Source organism: Sordaria macrospora, chromosome 2 (genome assembly GCF_033870435.1).
Source record: "Sordaria macrospora chromosome 2, complete sequence".
NCBI lineage: Eukaryota > Fungi > Ascomycota > Sordariomycetes > Sordariales > Sordariaceae > Sordaria > Sordaria macrospora.
Window position 1 is genome coordinate 4,416,279 of NC_089372.1, and position 19,240 is coordinate 4,435,518.

Sequence of the window (19,240 nt, forward strand, 5' to 3'; positions counted from 1 at the left end):
TATTGTGACTCACCATTCATAACATCCAGGATCACCATTTCAATGCTGGAGAACAGGAGTCACAAATCAAAGCCAAACTATTGATCGGATTCGGAAGTGGAAGTGGAATTGGAATTGGAATTGGAATTGGAAGTGGAAGTGGGAGTGGGAGTGGGAGTGGGAGTGGGAGTGGGAGTGGGAGTGGGAGTGTTAGCAAGCGCAAGCACATCATCGCCCCAGAACATGAAGGCATCCCCATGCAGGGGCGGCGGACCGAAGCCGCTCCCCCAAAGTCAAACTGACGTTGCCCGGTTCGGAGGGAGCTGTGTCAACCAGCCAGTGAGGTGACATTCTGACGGGACCGGGGTATACCCATACAATTCAATAAATCGTGGACGTGGTCCAGTGTCCACACTCCGCTCAACCCCAGTTTTCAAGGTGACTTCGTCTCCTTTTCGGGGCGCTGGTCGGAGCTGTGAGAGAGCCTCTGGAGCCTCTGGAGCCACAGCTTGGAGTCCTGGACGGCAAGCCTGTGACGACTGTGGGTGACATTGAGGAGAGTAGGACCCCGTCGTGGCAACAACTCTTTTGCAAACGGGTTGTGTCCTCGCAGACTGCTTTTTACACTACATTGACGAGGTGGCATCATTGGCATCATCGGAGGCAAGTAGGTACATGTAAACACACGCCCACAACGGGACAAAATAACAAGGGTGGATACGGAACCTTTTCTACGGAAGAAGTGCGGAATTCAGTGCGGTATGGATCTTTGTGTGCAATGCCGCAGTTTACCTCTAGGTTCGGGTGGGAATGGCAGACATGGCTGAATGGGCAAAACGGAATCGGCTGAGAATGGATCCCTTCAGTTCGAGGCTGTTGTCAACTTCCATCGCGGTGCCTCCGTACATACCGGGGGGTAGGGCGACAACGGCCGTGGACGAACAGGGGCGGATCTGGCAAGCACCAGGGCCGGTAGTCCAGACAAACCATGCCGACGACGCCAGCAACCGGAGTTTGGGAGTCACCATTTTGGCGTCAACGACCTTAAAATTGGCTTGGAAAAGGGTCCAGTGGCTCGTGCGTTGCTCCGTGGCGGGCGTTGTCGTGACTTGTCGTCTGCTTTGGGCCGGTATGGAGTCGGAATGGTCTCGCCTTGGCAATCTCTTGGCGCACACTGGGCTGTTGGCTCATCGCTGGGGGACCAGTCACAGGCTCACAGCGAAACAGCAGAGGGGCAGCGAAAGCGGGTTTCACGCTTTTGGAGAACGGAGCTTCGTTTTGCTTGGAGTCCAGCAAAGGCCCCAGCCAAAGCTCGCCAAGATGTGGACCAAGGTGTGGACAGGGGGCCCCACCCGCAGCTCTCGCCAGCGACCGACTTCGGTGACAGCATGGCAGCCAACTCCAACCACGGACGGGTCGCGGACCAACCAGAACGTCTGTTTTGCGGTGCGCGCTGCTTGAGTCTGGCAAACGGGAGGGAAATTTAAAAATTTGGACCCGCATATCGGTGACTACTCGGCAGCGTCAGACAGTCACAGACAGTCAGACGGTTGGGATCCAAAGGTCGTGGTCCTCCGTACCTGCTCCGTAAACAGCAGCCGCTCCTGAGCTCCGGATCTCCTCATAAGCCAACCGTCTCTTCCCTTCCTCGCTTCTCTCTCTTCTCTCCCCCGTCCTTCTTTCCTTTCCTCCCCATCCATCCCATCATCCCTCCCAACCAATCCGTCACAATGGCTGCCCGCAACTGCACCAAGGCCCTCCGCCCCCTGGCCCGCCTGGCCACCCCCGCCGTCCAGCGCCGCACCTTCGTGGCTGCTGCCAACGCTGCCCGCGCCTCCGTTGCCGTCAAGGCCGTTGCTGGCCCTGCCCGCCAGCAGGTCCGCGGTGTCAAGACCATGGACTTCGCCGGCCACAAGGAGGACGTTTATGGTGAGTCCCCAGATCCAGATCCACTCAATTGACAGCCATTGGGCCGAATATCTCAACAGAACTGTTTACTGACGATCTGTTCCTATCTACAGAGCGCGCTGACTGGCCCGCTGAGAAGCTCCTCGTGAGTCATGCCATCTCAATTACACAATTCCACTTTCAACCGAGCTTCTTGCAGCAACGGAATATGCCCGTAGCTCCTCTCGCTCCCAAGCCCAGCCCCCCTTTAGCTTAGCTATGAGCTTTACCCAACCATGGATCATCCCAAGGTTCGGGCGGGGCACGGCGGGGCACGGCGGGGCAGCGAGCGGGTCAAGCTTGTTCAAGCTCCTCACAAGCGCAATTGAGTCGCCGAACACACGTGAAATCTTATTACTGACCCTTATTTTTCTGTAGGACTACTTCAAGAACGATACCCTCGCTCTCATCGGCTACGGCTCCCAGGGTCATGGCCAGGGCCTCAACCTCCGTGACAACGGCCTCAACGTTATCATTGGTGTCCGCAAGAACGGCAAGTCCTGGCAGGACGCCGTTCAGGATGGCTGGGTTCCCGGCAAGAACCTCTTCGACGTTGACGAGGCTATCTCCCGCGGTACCATCATCATGAACCTCCTTTCCGATGCCGCCCAGTCCGAGACCTGGCCCCACATCAAGCCCCAGATCACCAAGGGCAAGGTGAGTTTCACCCAAGGTGCCATTGAATCTCTTGGCGCGAGCTAACCACCATCAACAACAGACCCTCTACTTCTCCCACGGTTTCTCCCCCGTCTTCAAGGATCTCACCAAGGTCGAGGTCCCCACCGACGTTGACGTCATCCTCGTCGCCCCCAAGGGCTCCGGCCGCACCGTCCGCTCCCTCTTCCGTGAGGGCCGTGGTATCAACTCCTCTTTCGCCGTCTACCAGGACGTCACTGGCAAGGCCAAGGAGAAGGCCGTCGCCCTCGGTGTCGCCGTCGGCTCCGGTTACCTCTACGAGACCACCTTCGAGAAGGAGGTCTACTCTGACCTCTACGGTGAGCGCGGCTGCCTTATGGGCGGTATCCACGGCATGTTCCTCGCCCAGTACGAGGTTCTCCGTGAGCGCGGCCACTCCCCCAGCGAGGCTTTCAACGAGACCGTTGAGGAGGCTACCCAGTCCCTCTATCCCCTCATTGGTGCCCACGGCATGGACTGGATGTTCGACGCCTGCTCCACCACCGCCCGCCGTGGTGCCATCGACTGGACCCCCAAGTTCAAGGACGCCCTCAAGCCCGTCTTCAACAACCTCTACGACTCTGTCAAGGACGGCTCCGAGACCAAGCGCTCTCTCGAGTACAACTCTCAGCCTGACTACCGTGAGAAGTACGAGGCCGAGCTCGAGGAGATCCGCAACCTCGAGATCTGGCGCGCCGGCAAGGCCGTTCGGTATGTGACACTCGTTCCCCTGTGTTACACGAAGTACCCTGACTAACATTCATCTTTCAGCTCCCTCCGTCCCGAGAACCAGAAGTAAACAACTAGCGTTGAATGCTTTTTGGTTGGGTGGTGATTTTTGCTTGCACGAGGGATACACAAATGATACTCCGGTTGTTGGGCAGGTTTGAAAATGACAGACACACACATACGCTGCACAGGCCGCATCAATATGACTGGCGGCCGCTGGAACGGGACGGGATACCTCTGGGAAATTTGGGGGATATTTAAAAAGCCTTTTCTCCGACGTCTCTTCTATTTGGTTTGTTCTGGGTTCGGATTGTTCGGATTGTATATAATTATCTTTATGGGGGGCCTCTGCCCGGTGGCATGTCGGTCAATGAACTTTTCCTTTTTTTTTTCTGTTCAACCTTGGCTTGACCTATTCTATCTATGCTTTGGTGATCTGGATCTTATATATCGGACGAAAGCCAATGCTAACTTTTCAACTCCTAGTTTCTCTACGATAATACGATTATCTCCTCTCCCGCCCTCACCGCTGTACTCACTCCTCACCAAACAACCTCACCAAACAACCTCACCAAACAACCTCACCAAACAACCTCACCAAACAACCTCACCAAACAACCTCACCAAACAACGTCCCCAAAGCCGCCAGCTCAACATTTCCCCCGCTAAACATCACGCCTAAATCCCACCCTTCCTCTCCCGCCTCCCGTTCCACCATACTCCTAAACTCCTCATTATACAAAGCGACCGCCAAGCCCACCACAGCGCTCGGCTCAACAACAACCTTCATCCGCTGATACACCAGCCTCAGCGCCTTCTTAATCTCCTCCTCGCCCACGCTGTACATTCCCGCCACCAACTTGCGCTCATAGATGATACTCCACGGGTGCGTCCCCACTGGAGTCCGCAAACCATCGGCAATCGTCAACGATTTCACACTCTCGACGCGAGTGCCCGAGTAGTACCCCCTGCGCCCGTCGTCGGCACCGGAGAAGGAGGGTTCGGCGCCGAAGACGAGGATTGGACCACCCTGGGCGGAGGGGTCGGAACAGGCGAGAGCCGTGCCGGAGAGGAGACCGCCGCCGCCGCAGGGAGTTATGACGGCGTTTAGGCGGCGGTTGGTGGCGTTGCCGGAGGTGGATAGGGAAGCGGCGACTTGGGATTGGAGTTCGAGAGCGGCGGTACCTTGGCCTAGGATGATGTCTGGGTCTGTGGTGGGAGCGGAGAGGTTAGTAAGAGAAGGGCGAAGAAAAGGGTGCAGAGGAGGGTGAAGAAACTTCAAAGAAAGCTTGAACAGACTCCAAGAAGGCTCTGAAGAGACTCTGAGGAGACTGTAGCAAACTGGAAAATTGGGCAAAAACGATAAGGAAAACCATAAAGCAGGACATACGATCATAAGGAGGCACAAATCTCGCGCCCGTCTTCTCGATAACCTCCTTGGTAACCGCCTCGCGCTCGGTACTCGTGCTCCCGCTAAAGGTTATGTTGGCACCATAACCTCTGGTGGCAGCGATCTTGGGCGGCGGAGAGATGTTAGGCATGACGATGTATGCCGGGATGCCGTTCTCGCGGGCCGCAAGGGAGAGGGCTTGGGCGTGGTTGCCTTTGGGATATCATAGGTTAGTACCTACTTTGGTCTGGACTGAGGTATCGTCGTGAAATCTTCAGGTCACGATGTCTTGTACATATCACCCGCTCCAACCAGCCGACCAACTTCACTTTCCCAGCTCCTCACCTCACACCATCCAGCAACCACAATTTACAACCTCACACATCCATCTCAACCTCACAACCTCATTAAGCACAACCAAGATAGAATGAAAAAAATTTCACAAACCAGAACTATGCGTTACCACCCCCGTCCTCCTCAACCCCTCCAACCCCTCCTCCTTTTTCAATCTCTCAACAGCATGAAACGCTCCCCTGGCCTTGAACGCTCCAATCCGCTGGAAATTCTCGCACTTGAACCAGAACCGGATCTTTGGGTTCGCTGGCTTTTCAACCCCCTCCCACTCCGTTCCTTTCAGCTCCTCGGGCGTGCGAGGGGTGGAAGCGAGTTGGTCGAGAGTTGTGTTCGTCAGAACGGGCGTCTCGTGGATGTAAGGCTTTATGAGGGAGTGAGCGGCGAGGACGGAGGCGCGGGTTAGGGGAGGGGTGGTGGCTGGGTCGGCCATTTTTGGGGAGATCTTTTTTCTTTGGGTTTCTTGGGAGGGGGTTTTGGGCTGCGGGTTGGTTGGTGTAAGTTGAGGCGGCGGTTGGAGATTTGGCAGGAGGGAGGGAGGATAGAAAGGACGAAGGTTTTATTCAATTGTATTTGACTTGATGGTGTTGCCCGCGCCCTTGTGATGACACGATATGGTCAAAGTCCCAACTTGATAGTGCTTATTCCGTTCTAGAACATTATCTAGTCCGAACCCTCATGTTCCATCGAAAGCGGGGGACCCCCGAACGGAGCGGGGGCGCGGGCCTGGACGCGGCGGAGGTGCGGGGTCACGGCAGGGGATCCCGGTGGCCGCCGATAAGGAAGAATACGGCATCATCCGTTTAATCGATAAGTGCCGATATGGTACCGCCTGAGCCGCCAAACAGTCCGCGCCGAGACCGGAGCTGGCCCGGGGTGCTTGTCGTTCAACAACGGAAAATGACGAAAGTCGACCAGGAAAGCCTACGTTATGGGTCCCATGTGTGAAAAGCTGAACCATGGAAGGATTCGAGAATACGAGAGGATGAAGGAGGCCGATAACGGAGGAGCAAATGGGATTGCGATATTGAGCAGAAAGGTACGAATTACAAGGGAAGGCCTTGGCCCGATCTTGGACAGCTATTGAGGCATTCTTCCATTCAAGAGCGTGTGCCTGATCATCACAACATGTTATCCGTGGAAATGGCGGAAGATTTGCAGCTTGCACAAGGTCTCCCAGTGTCACACCTCCAACATTACTCTTGAGATCATATCAATTCAAATCCGCGAGCATGCCGACCTTGCTGCCACGCTAGCAAAATTCTGTTAGGTATCGGCATATCACAGCGTTAACCATCCATATCTATCATGTAGGTGAAGCTCATCTTCCGTCAAAGGCCAATAATGTCAATATCATTCACCCGTTGAAGCTACATGCCCAAACATACAAACACTTATTCATTAACCATATGCTTCATCTTGTTCCTGACCATGGGAACAGACTTCATCCTCCCCTCTACATACCCATTTGGCTATAAGCGTTGATGAGCTCGTTAAGCTTGTTTCCTTCCATCTTGTAATCAAGCGGCGCCGCGCTCATGACCTGGTATCGAACCCTACAGCCACCCTTATGTTAGTAATGTCCATTAATTGTAACAAAACTTCCAATACATACCTCTGCTGTTCGCCAAATGTGTCCATCTTCGCCCTGCATCTAAAGTTCAACTTGCGGCAGTTGGCCTGCTCAAACTCTGCGGCCAACCGCGTCTCGTCGTTCTCGCGCATCTCTATAAGCTCATCGGCCGACTTGCCCATGATAATCCGCGCCGTATCATCGAAGCAGCTAAGCCAAAGTTGGCCTGTGTGATCGTTGACGTTGACACTCATAATGTAACGGTACTGAGGTCTATCATGGTTAACTTGGCATTTCTCGCAGCGCCAAGTACCATCGCCCATATCCGTGACCTTTCTGTTACAGCCTTCGCTGCGGCAGCCAGGATACGCAAAGTTGTCCTGCTTGATGTACACAACCGTTGCCTTGAGAGAGAAATAATCCGGCATCTCGCCTGTGCCGAGGTTCTCTTCCTTCACTTGTGAGATGGTCTTGGTGTCATCTTTGCGGCCTGTCGCACCACCCAAGGTGGCCATGTTGTTATGCGTGGCGAAGGTGTTGTTTCTGCCGCTGCTATCATACCAGCCCTTGAGGTGGTGGGCCTCTGGGATATCCGGGTCGATGGCCATGGTGCCGGACGAGAGCAGCGACAAGCTGCGCCCACCAAAATCGCTGACCTTTGTGCCCTTCATGGCCACAATGGATTCGGGCTGGGCATCAAAGTTTGTAGCCGTCTTTCCCCAGATGGTGCAGCGTACAGAGTACCCAGTGTTGTCAACGAGGGTCAGCTCGCGCTTGTCGTAAGGCTTCTGCGTGGTCTTGGACACAATCTGGGTCACCTCTTGGACCTCCTTAAGCACGCCAATCACATCGATGGTTGCATCCTTCTCGACATCCTGGAGCTCCTGAATGTTGACAAAGTTGAAGCGTACCTGTGGCACTGAGGTCTGGTCTTCGGCCTTCTCGATCTGAGTATCTCGCTCAAAGGTAAGCTCGTAGTCGTTGGGCAGGTTCGAAAACTGCTTCTTGGCAAGTTGCACCCTGCAAGGAGTGGATATGTAATAAACCTGACCCTCCTGTAGCAGATCGTAGAACTGGTCGACTTGCTCGTTGAAGCCAGTTGCCCTAATTTCGCCGCTCTCGTCGAGGAAGTTGACGCTGAAGAGTTTGCCCTCGCCGCTAGGCTTGTGCCAGGTCTTGATATCGGACTTGGAGGTGACTCTAGCCTTGATGGTCCATTTGTGCGAGAAGGGCGAGAGACCTTCGATAGGGTATATCGTGTTTGATCCTTGACCGCCGCTGGTGTTGCGCGAAGGCGCCTGGCGCGGAAACTGCGGTTTCGTGTCTTGGGTCTGCTCGTTCTTGACGCCGTAGAAGCCGGTGCTGCCGAGATTGGGGTTATGCGTTGGTTCTGCACCCCGGGGGCCAAGAGGCTGCGGGTCGCCCATCTTTTCGGGACAGCCGAGGGACTGGATTACTTCGAGATCGAGGACAATCAGGATGCTGGGTTGAACTGTCAGCATCATAGCGGAACCTGGATTGGCAGAGGGAGAGACCAGCGTACTTTTTGCCCTTGAGGCATTGAGCCTGATACTGCTTCAAGCGCACGATACAGCCGCGTTGCAATAGACCATCGTGGACGAGATGGTTTGTTTGCGTGGCCATCATACACTGGACATAGTTCTTGAGATCGCTCAGTACAATGCGGAACCTCTCAGTGGCGCCCGCGCCTCCGTTCTTGGAGTCGAGGGTCTTGATCTGGAGACATTGAAGGATCGGGACGGGGAATTGTTGTTGGGCGCGATCGGGGTCATTGAACATGGCGCTGTAGCAACAAGTCAGAGTCTGCCATATAGGATGGAGGCATACGTGAAGAAACCTACTCTAGAGCGCCCTGTGTGATTTGGCCCGCCATCTTGTGTAGTGTTGGCGAAAGCCCGCGGACGATCTAATTGTTTCTGAAGTTTCTTTCTGTGGGGGCTCGTATTCGAAGACGCAATGAATGGGGGCAGAAGTAAAGAAGGATCCAACAAGATGTGGATGGATGTTGAGTGATGGAGTGATGATGGTGGTCTGGAGGGGAAATTCACAGCAACATGGAATGGATTGTTGTAGCGACGCGTTTAGCACCGCGTCGAGGGGCAAGAGTTTAATTGCTAGGCATCCACGGTCCGTGCGGAGCGCCCCAGTACAGTAAGAACCCCTGCTTTTGCAAATAATTCCGGCAGCCCAAATCTTTGCGAAAGGGGGGGTTTTGCAAAAGAAGGTGCTAGTACACAAAACCACACCTTGGCCTTCTGGCCACTGGATGACCGGCAATTGACCAAAAAGGTGGGCCTCCCAAGGCAGCTGTCCCCCCGGTACGAGGGTAAGTATACTCTCCCACCAAAATCGGACCCCTGCTTCTGCAAATCAGGCCTTGAGCGGTTGCAATTAGCAGTTAGCAGTCTTTACCACCATAGGGAATGCGAGCAGCCCAAATCTTTAGCAAAAGAAGGGGTTTTAGCATTAAGGGGAATTAGCATCTGCAGGGGTCCTTACTGTACAGCGTTTTAGGTGGGTGTTTGGTACCTGTATCGTACTACTTACAATACCTTACAGAGTGTAGTGTACTGCTGGGTACGCCTCTGCCTGCCGCGTACCCTATCCTGTACAGACAAACTCAAAGCTTCAAAGAACCTAAAGTGTCATGGAGTGCAGGCGCTGGCCAAAAGTTCACGCTTTCACAGGGCAGGAATGAACTGGAACTGCGTGCTGAAGTGTTGGTGCCAAGAGATTTTGACAGGCATGGCAAGTTGACCAACCCCATATCTCCACATTAAACCCCACCTTAGAGCTCCAACTTCAGCAAGTCCAAGGGGCAGCTTGGAGCCGACTTCCTTCGTCAACTTCATCATTCATCAGTTTTAGAACTAACATGTCATTATTTCTCTGTCAGGTCTGCAACTCGAAACATTCTCGCTGCCTATTAACACCACCATGTGACGACTGTACCTGAAGTGGGCACCTTCCTTACGGTGCTGTAGGGAGACGAAAGGGAGAAGGACTCGAGGTCAAAGAAGTAGAAGCTGGAGATGGGGGTAACCACTCTTGTTTAGGAACCGTATCTTGAATCTTTCGGTGTGAATTATCCCGTCTTATTGCTGGCTAATACCATGCCATACCCCACCTCGTCGTGGTTCCTGGCTTGGTGTCGATCCCATCTCCCACCCCACTTGACCATCGAGGTGCTCTCCTCGTACTGTACCGCGTGCCTGCCAATGCTAATACCAGATGGAAAGTATAAGGGAGAAGGCTCGATTGGGAGCTCCCCCGTTGTCTCAGCTGAGTCCCATTCATATTACTGTGTTCAACTTTGGCTTGCCCGCATAACGGTACACCGCTTCGACCTTCATCTTCCATCTGACCTTTAGTCCTTCCCCCCTACTGCCATCTCCGACGTTGTTCGCTTGTCTTCCTCTCTTTCTCTAACTGGGCTGTTGCTGAAGCATACTTCCTTGCCAAACTATTCTGCCACTATACCAACACCAAGCCCGACGACGACCTGATCAAGATGGCTTCCTCTCCCGCCGTCTCCGTGTCCATCATCGACTCCCACATTCACCTCTATCCCCAATCCGAGGTAGAAACCCACCAATGGTACACCGAAGACAACCCTCTCGCCAAACAGCACTCTATCCAGGAATACCAGACCGCCACCGGTGCGCCTGGCAATCTTCAGGGCTTCGTCTTCATCGAGGTCGACCGCAAAAACGACAATGCCAAAGATTGGACCTTCCCATTACAAGAAATCGCATGGCTTCGCCGCATCGTAACCGGCCAGCCGAAAGAAGGCGAGGGTCACACCGCTGAGGATGGCCGTGATTGCCTCGGGATCGTGCCATGGGCGCCGGTTGTGTTGGGTGCTGCAGAGTTGGAAAAGTATCTTGCTGCTGCGGAAAAGGAAGCTGGGCCTGAAACATGGGCCAAGGTGAAGGGTTTCCGCTACCTGCTGGAGGATAAGCCCAACGGAACAGCTCTAAATGACGATTTTATCGAGGGCCTGAAGCTTCTTGGCAGGAAGAAGTTTGTGTTCGACCTGGGTGTGGACCAGCACAAAAGAGGGAGGATTCAGCTGGAGGAGGCGGTAGAGATGATCGACCGTGCACACGACGGCGTGGATGAGGAGGACAAGGTGGTCTTTATCCTCAGTAAGTTTTCATTCCAGGACATCTTGCATGAGCTGATTGCTAACCGATGGCCATCATCTCAGACCACCTTTGCAAGCCAGATCTAACCATCGTCAACGTACAAACGGATCCCTCATACATCGCTTGGCGCACCGCCATGTTCACTCTTAGCAAGTGCGACCGTACCTACATGAAACTAAGCGGTTGCTTTAGCGAGATGCCCGAGTCCTTCAGGGCCCGCCCGGCCGAGGAAATTCTCTCTGCTATCCTTCCCTGGCTTGCCGTGGTGATAGCTGCATTTGGGCCCGAACGCATCATGTTTGGAAGCGACTGGCCGGTATGCACTCTTGGTGTTGGCGATGAAGCCTGGAAGAAGTGGCGCAGAGTGGTGGAGATGACGTGCCATATGGCCGGCTTGGGACCCGAGGCTCAGACAAGGCTTTGGGCGGAAACAGCGAGGGAAGCGTACAAGCTTGGTAGTCGTCCCATCTACAAGGTCGTAGACCTGACAAGGGACGCTCCCATTCAAGAAGAGAATTAGTCCTGCCCGCAATAGAGAATTTGCTTTTTTCTCTTTGCTCAAAACGAATTTCCTGACTACATATGACGAAAGCTATCCTGCCAAAGCAGCGGAGTTTGTGACCCAAAACAAGGATTGTCTTTCAGATATAGACATGTTAGATACAATCCATGTTCAGACGCAGAGCCCCTTTGATGTCACATCGAACCTCAACTACAATTTTGCTTTCTGACAACCAAAGACTGCGAGCCGGATCAGATGAAAACAGGCGTGGGAAACCGGAGCTCCCTATACGGCAGAGATTCGGAGGATTCCGCCAATGTCAAAGCCAGAGGAAAGTTTTGCATACCACCGAAGCCACTATATCACGAGGATGAGTGCCGCTACTGAGGTCAGAGTCACGGCAATTGAAATTCAAGAGCAGGCTTAATGTTGGTTGGAAAAAACGCTTCAACTTTCTGTCAAAGACGAGTGTTTACAGCGAGACAGAGACATGAGACTTTAAGCCGGTTACCATTGTTTCTGCTCCTTCCTTTCTACACATACTCCAATGCCCGGCCGCCCGGCAACCTACCGCCAGGCTCCCACCAGCTCCTAGTCCACAAGTTTATATACTAACTCTTTCACCCCATCTTTCGACACCTCCCAATGGGACATATGGTCAAGCGGTCCAACTCAAAAGTAAGCGAACCAAAGGTAACGAAGTTCAAGTAGGACATCAGAAATTCTTAGATCCGAGTTACCTCCGGTGTTCTTCTCTGATGCCTACCACTCTTACCATGACCATCGGCCAGACATTGAGCTTGCCATGTCCCACAAGTTGTTAATGCAAGTACCGGGCAAATGACCCGCTCAAACCAACGTATCCCACGACGAGATATACGAAGGAGTGTCCGCGAAATAACACCCCATGCTTCTAGTTATGTTCTTCAATGCTTCCATACATTTTCCATACCCTTTCGATCCCACTGTGTAACGCCAGCTTAGCTTTCTTAAACCTTATGCAGGTATCTCTACCAGAAAACCAGTCCTCTCAAGACTCAAGCCAGTTCATCTCGAAAGGGGATATCGAAATGCCTGATAGATGTCCATTCCACTTTGACCAAGCTCCCTCAACGCTTCCATACCCCTTCCAAAGCCCTTCTTCCATCGCCGCCGTGTAACACCAACACCGACTTCTCTCCAATACATATTCAACTCCAAAACAGTGAGTGACTTGCGTTGGTCGGGTCGGGTACAGCTCCAGTTCCCAGGACTTACCCTGACTCTGACCATTCTAACCACTGATGTGTACCCCAAGTTCACTTTTGGGTTTCCCTCCCTCTCGGCTTGCAACTTCTACCATACAGTAGTGGTACACACACACATCTTTTCTTGAATTTGAATCACTTTTGTTTCTCGTGTTGGTTGACGACGTGTCGACCGACGGCTGAGAGAGCCTGTATGCCTGTATGGCGCCGGTAGGTAGGTAATAAAGTGTTTCAAGGTGAGAGCACACGTCCGGTTCATATTGGTGCGCGGTTGGTGCCTGAGTTTGTGATACCATCGTGCCATGGGGTACTGTAGAATAAAGAAGTTACACGACATGCCTTGTTCAAGGTCATGTAAATGACGCTTCTATACCTATTGGTACCATCTTTTCAGAAGCGACGCCGGAGTAAGCAGGATAAAGTAAGTAGGTAGGTACCTAAAGTGGAGGGCTAAACGGGTTGAATGGCTTCAATGATATTGTTGCAACCTACAGATCGAGATAGAGGCGCATGATGACTAGAGGTATCTGCTTGTGGGCGTAGAAGTGAAGTGGCAGGCTTCTGGAATTTTCATGGATATTGTTGTGGCTTTTCTTCTTCTTTTGGTTTCGTGGGAGGTTATCCAGTCCTGAGATCTGGAGGCGTGCCTTGTCTTGTCCGGATGTTTTGCTCCCTCCCTCATGTCTTTGAATCAGAGTTGACGTTGGAGGTTGAACCTGTGCCTTCTTTTGCGTTGTGTCACCATCACCAACTATGGTAAAGTAAGGTGGCGGTTGAGGCAAAGAGACCTACTTCCCTAATGACTGTCCTAGACACATGTCAGGGCCGATTGGATCACGAACAAAGAGAAGAAGAGGCCTGGACTGACATGTCTGTACCTTATATGGTCATACTCGGGTTGGATATCCCATTAAGTCAGCTACCTCTAGGTAGAGGCATGTTTTCCCAGTTGTATATCCCGTCATCATCATCATCATCATCATCATCATCATTATCACAGATCTCTCCTATGACCGAAGCTTGTGATGTATAACGTTATGTCCAAAACCAACCCCAGTTTCACTTCCTCCATCACCAATCCATACTACGGACGCGCGGATCCCATCCCGTCCGTCCGTTCGTTCTCGTCTTACCGAGAATTATCTCGAGGTCCCATCCCCGCAAGCCCTTCCGTTCGGAGTTCGTCCGTCCGTCGGCCATCCGAACTGGTTGGCTCACGGAAGTCCAGACGACACACCCGGAGACCCGTATAATATCCGTGGAAGAAAGGCCGAAGTGGAGTAAGTTTGGAAGTGCACCGCCGGGCCCGGCGTCCAGCTCCCGCGGTCTCCGTCCCATCCCAGGGGGGGGTTGCAGTAGCGTAGCAGTACATGCCCTGACATGAACGTGGAGTGCATGTGTTGACAGCTGCAGAAAGTGGATTTTTAGGGGACCACCTGGGTCCCCTTTTAGGGCGGCGCCTGGGCAGCTTAGCTTTGTGGGGGTTGTTACCTAAGGTAACGACGACGGCCCAAACAACATTGGATCCCCGGATTTATTTGCCACCCATTGGAATCCACCGCCTACACTTATTAACGTACCGACCGGGCCGTTCGGGGGATCCATAGCTATATTTGGAAAATGTAGCGAACAAGTGGACGATTAGACGACAGGTCTCGAACTGATCTGCTCTATCTGCTTGTTTCGAGACTTTCCTGATTTCTCCGAGAGCAAGGTCCACATGTGCTCGTATTGTGAGCAAGATTGCGTAAAGTACGCGAATCGCGAATCGATCTGCTTGGTGAAGCGGGAAGTGAGGCTGTTCGGCAGTTTGGATGTTTCTGATTATTTGCTTTTGTTCAGCGGGTGGAAACTAAAGTTTGTGGTTTTTCTAATGTTTATAGCAACAGACCAATCGTTTTTGGAGACGATGTTTGTGATGATGACAGTGGTGGACCCTTGTTTTGCAACCCAAAAACAAAGCGAGATGGAGTTGATAGAACATGTATGGTTAGTCGTTATTAGTGCTGATAACACAAGGCCAATCGCCAGACGCAGAGATATTGGTTTTGTGATAAATGGTCCTTGGTCTAGACGACTGAGAACCGAGACATGAGCTCTTTGGTATGTCATTGGGGGCATGCTGATGTAGTTGGTCTTAGCTGTCCAATAATGTTGTTAGTGACGACAACTGTGGAAACGATCAGTCAGTTCTGATGCAGCATTGCAGAGCTTTTGCTGAGGACCGAAGAGAACAGAAAAGACGATCACCCTATGGTTCTGGCGTCATATCTGAGTGACGGGTTAATCTTCGTTGCCTGAGAAACCAAAGCATCATGTCACAGGGAGTCGTATTGGGCTGAAGAAGTCGACCTGAGGTACGTTTTGTAGCATTAGACTAAAGCACAGCTTGTATTTGTCCGCCATGAAGGACTATTATCCTCGCGAGAGTTTTTGTGTGTGATGTAATAAGGATGTTTCGTAACCGAAGAACCAAAGACGACCAAGGCCTTTCCCCAACCATTTTTATGCGCGCCCATTCCCATTACTCCATTACTTCCCCGCCGTGACTCCAAGTGATTTTTGTGTTGCCCATGTACCGAGGAAAAAAGAAAAAGACAACAAAGGTTCTCTCGCTGAGAAGCTTTCGATCTTGACGAAATAAGAATGCTTGCTTGCTGGTGCGACGAAGACGGTGATAAAGTGATACAATGTATGTGTACAAGAGCCGCCTGATTATGGCTTATGCGGCCTCCCTTACAAGGAGACAAGCTCTGGTGCTCGACCGGCGAACCAAGAAAAGAACAGCCGGAACTGACTTAACGGCGAACGGTTGATGGCCAATGGTGATCCCGGAAGCTAACGGGGCTTGGAGGAGGAGGAGCTGGCACCGAGTAGTCATGCTCTTGGATGGTGTGACTGGGTGTTGACGGCTGGCTGTTCTTGCTGAAGGAAGCGTTGACACTGGCGAAAAGGTCTTGCGAGGTCATGACGCCGAGGTTCGGGCGAGGAACCGAGATGGGTGTAGGCTGTGCGATTTGGGAAGGCATTGTGAAAGAAGTCTGACCGGAGTTAGCAAGTGATCTGGGTGAAAGAGGCAGTCAAAGGGAAGCTTACGCTAACGCTCAAGCTTTGTACTTGTAGAAGTTTTGGTTATGCTGAGGGTGTCTGGCAAGATATGTCTCGAGAACGGCAAGGTGATGGAGCGCAAGCCGGGTTTAAATAACTGAACAAGTCGAGGATAGACGAAAAGTCGAGACGAGTCTAGTGTGGCCTGTGTCTGATGGCGGTAGTCTGGTCCGAGATTGTCGAGTTGGGCGAGATTCGTGGCTTGTTTTATGATGATTGTAGTACGGAGAGTCCGACAAGCAAACGATGTGGTCTTTCCAAGTGGTCGGTGCCGTGAATGGGGAGAGAGGGGAAGTTCGAAGGGAGAAAGTTGAGACCAACAAAATTCTTTTATGGACCAGTTCGGGTCCGGGCCAGAGCAGGGTGTGGAACTTGCCGTTGGGGAGATGGCAGGTTTGATGGATGGAGGGAAGGAGAGACGGGAACGGTCAGGTAGGGCAGTGGGGACTGGACTGGACTGGGGTCTGGGGGAGAGCAAATCTGGGGAAGGACGGGAGGGTTACTTGTTAGGAAGTCACCACAAACAATTTGGCACTCTGACATCCGAAATGTGTCTTATCTCTTATTAGCTGGGGCGGCATGAATGGCCGCAATAACAAAGGTTCTTCAACGGCAAATGGACGAAACGGACCGGTCCAAGAGACGTGCACGGGAGTTGACATGGGGAAAAAGCAAACCATGCTGGTCCACCTTGATACGGGCCTTTTCGGGCACTTTGAACACTCCTCCCTGCGGGACAATGTCCATGAATGAATGGTAGATAGAAACTGGTGGTGGCATGCACAAGGTGAATGAATACCTACCCAGCTTTGGTGCTTGACCGATGGGCGATGAGATCGATGGCGAGCTCAGTCAGTGGCAGGCTGAAAGGAATGCTGGCCGCGCAGTGACAAGCCAAGGGTAGGTAAGGTACAGGTAGGTAGATGTATATAATGTACGGTACCAGCATCAGGAAAGGGATGTCGATATTCACCGGCCGAACAGGCCGTCCCTGGTTGAGCCCATCATGGATTGATTCATCTTGGATCCTGACAGCACGGTCCCGGTCCCGGGGCAAGAACCCCGGCCAGACTCACTAAAACAGCTTGTGCGTAACAGAAGCTTCAGTTTAGAAGAAGCAGAGGCGCAAAAAAGACGAGACAGTAATCTGAATCGGACAGTTGGCACCACAGCTGGGGGAGCACGGCGGGGTCTGGTTGGCATTGGTTGATCGCTGGAGTCGCGCAAGACGCATCAGTCGTGGATTTGCAGCGCATGAATGACATGAATGACATGAATGACCAGAAAGATAAACAGGATGAAGTGTGGACTGGCAAGTGGCGCGCGACTGGATGCGAAAGAGAAGTTGGCAGGAGGAAGTCGACTCAGTTGTGCATCAATCTGGTAATAGCATTCAGCGCGACCGGACGAGCCGGGGATGGGGTTGGAGCTAACTGCAGGTGTTGTCAACCAGGCTGTCCGAAGTTGGGGGGACCCCCGTGGGGCTCCCGTGTTTCCACTTTTCGTGCATCGTTTTAGGGACCTACGCGAGCTACGGTAGCCCTGCCCTGCTGTTGGACAGGTACGTAAAACCGCATGTACAGTGGTTCACCTGAACTCTTTTTGTGGGGTGCAGCACAACTCTAACCTCAACAACATCATTTCCATCGACAACGACACAAGACTCGTCCGTCAGCTCTGCAATTATACTTGTGCCCTCACACGGCTCAATACGCCCAGAGTTTGAGGTCGCACAAGTCATCAGAAAAAGCAGAGATCCATTTTGTCATTGGATCCGTCTTTCAGAGACCAGTCTCACGGCGCAATGGCTGCCTTCGGAACCCAGTTTTCCATGAAGAGAGAGATTTGGTGCCACGGTGCCGTCCACCTCTGGTTCCCTATCACGGCGGTTTCTGATCCGTGCCCTGGTCAACACAACTGGGAATAGTCCCGGTCAATGCCAATGATAGGAATTTTTGGTTCCGAGTCTGGCACGAGCGGCGCTGTATAAGCATCGGTTGCTTGTTGCGAGGGCGGCAAAACAACCAAAAAGCATGCCAACCACGGTCGCAGTCTTAGCCCACCATGCCTTTATCGCATTGTCAACAATCCTTCAGTCCCACACCCCCAGGCAATTGCTGGATCCTTCTATGTCTGTGCTGTCACTGCCAGTCTCGCAGTTGTCTATGCGCCCTGGGGGACTGTATAGGCACTATTCCGTATTGCCGTCGCTCCAGGTGGCCGTCCAGTTCAGCATCGTTTCCCGCTGCTTGGCTCTCCGAATGTTTGCGACGACGGACGGCCCAAGTACAGTCCCTTCCGTATAGCCAAGTGGCTGTCATTCAGAGGGCTTCACGAAGAAACAAATATCGGGACATCCTTTAACCCCAACACCACCATCCTCCCTTTACCCACCACAACCGTCACCGGTGTTTGACCATGTCCTTATTTTAGCTCTGATCCATGGCTAATTTCGTTTCAAGAAACCTTCTGGAAGTCGGATCTTCGCCTGTAGTGGTGTCGAGGTAACCTCGTCAGTGCCATCAAACCGCACCTCAAGGTACCTTTTCCCCTGGAAGCCATGCGACCTTTCCACGGAAGGGCTCCTGCAGCCGTTACGCCCAACGACCTACTGTAACCCATACACTAACCCTAGTTTGGCTGTCGGCGCTCCTTTCCGGCACCCTACCGTTTATTTCCTCCCTTTCTTTAAGGTATATTACCCCGGATTTTCCGCCGACTTGGGATAGGCGCCAAGCATTTTGGAAGCATGTCGAAACGATGTGATGTTATTTCATTTCTGCACTATGCTAGGTGCCCGGATCTGAGGTCTTGCGCAAAGAGACGTCATATCAAATCCTGGACTACACGTGTTGACGGGACCGAACGGCCAAGTGCCCTTTCCAGTTGGCAGAGCAAGCAAATAATGCCCGACAATCGTCCTGTCAGAGCAGTCTGCCTTGCCGCCGTGCCTGTTTGCGCTCAAGATTCGAGGCCAGTTTCAACTTGCGGTGTGCAGACGCTTTTGCCATGTACACCACATCCTACGTAATGAACGAAGATATGAAGATGGCCAGGTACTCGACAGAAAACGAGATCTCGATCTTTGCAGGCCAGACGTTAGCACACCGTCGAACTACCGGTTGTCTCTTATTACAGCCGCCAAGTGGTATGACTATCTAATACAGGCTTCTCTTGTACATCGACATTTTACCCGAAATTACTGGGACGTTGCTCGTCATTCACACCAGGTACAATTCATCTCCTGGAGGTTTGGCGGAAGCAGAAGTTTTACAGGGAACTTGACGGCAAACAGTGATGGTGACAACCAAACCCCATTTTAGGCAGTCCGGATTTTATACCTTTGTCCAAACTGCCTCATTGGATCTTTTCCTGGACACCAAACATACAACTTATCCAGTTTGGTACGCTCAAGGCAACCTACCTCGAGCAATCATGACTCACCTACAGCTCCTCCAAGAACGAATAACGGCCAATACATCAGACTTACCAGCCGACACATACTCGTACGCCCTTTCTTGTCACACGTTCCATTCGTATATCACCGTCACGCAAAATCCTCCCCGCGTG

General features: G+C 52.5%; 5 protein-coding genes across 5 annotated transcripts; 2 read left to right on the plus strand and 3 right to left on the minus strand.

Moving 5' to 3' along the window:
- Positions 1 to 1,653: 1,653 nt before the first annotated feature.
- On the plus strand, positions 1,654 to 3,685 carry SMAC4_03111 (uncharacterized protein). Its single transcript, XM_003349475.2, has 5 exons — positions 1,654 to 1,908; positions 2,001 to 2,032; positions 2,305 to 2,583; positions 2,645 to 3,312; positions 3,373 to 3,685. The coding sequence occupies exons 1-5, from the start codon at positions 1,710 to 1,712 to the stop codon at positions 3,398 to 3,400; spliced, it is 1,206 nt and encodes a 401-aa protein (XP_003349523.1). The 5' UTR covers positions 1,654 to 1,709; the 3' UTR covers positions 3,401 to 3,685.
- A 228-nt stretch (positions 3,686 to 3,913) lies between these two features.
- Positions 3,914 to 5,746, minus strand: SMAC4_03112 (uncharacterized protein). The gene is made up of 3 exons (XM_003349476.2): positions 5,168 to 5,746; positions 4,721 to 4,933; positions 3,914 to 4,539 (listed from the first exon to the last, which is right to left on the minus strand). The coding sequence occupies exons 1-3, from the start codon at positions 5,502 to 5,504 to the stop codon at positions 3,938 to 3,940; spliced, it is 1,152 nt and encodes a 383-aa protein (XP_003349524.1). The 5' UTR covers positions 5,505 to 5,746; the 3' UTR covers positions 3,914 to 3,937.
- Positions 5,747 to 6,279: 533 nt separating this feature from the next.
- On the minus strand, positions 6,280 to 9,850 carry SMAC4_03113 (uncharacterized protein). Its single transcript, XM_003349477.2, has 4 exons — positions 8,507 to 9,850; positions 8,188 to 8,448; positions 6,687 to 8,126; positions 6,280 to 6,627 (listed from the first exon to the last, which is right to left on the minus strand). Exons 1-4 carry the CDS (start codon positions 8,536 to 8,538, stop codon positions 6,528 to 6,530), a joined length of 1,833 nt encoding a protein of 610 aa, XP_003349525.1. The 5' UTR covers positions 8,539 to 9,850; the 3' UTR covers positions 6,280 to 6,527.
- Positions 9,851 to 9,882: 32 nt separating this feature from the next.
- Positions 9,883 to 12,235, plus strand: SMAC4_03114 (uncharacterized protein). The gene is made up of 2 exons (XM_003349478.2): positions 9,883 to 10,813; positions 10,876 to 12,235. Exons 1-2 carry the CDS (start codon positions 10,177 to 10,179, stop codon positions 11,331 to 11,333), a joined length of 1,095 nt encoding a protein of 364 aa, XP_003349526.1. The 5' UTR covers positions 9,883 to 10,176; the 3' UTR covers positions 11,334 to 12,235.
- A 3,125-nt stretch (positions 12,236 to 15,360) lies between these two features.
- Positions 15,361 to 15,591, minus strand: SMAC4_03115 (uncharacterized protein; the record flags this gene model as incomplete). The annotated part of the gene is made up of 1 exon (XM_003349479.1): positions 15,361 to 15,591. One exon carries the CDS (start codon positions 15,589 to 15,591, stop codon positions 15,361 to 15,363), a length of 231 nt encoding a protein of 76 aa, XP_003349527.1.
- Positions 15,592 to 19,240: the final 3,649 nt, after the last annotated feature.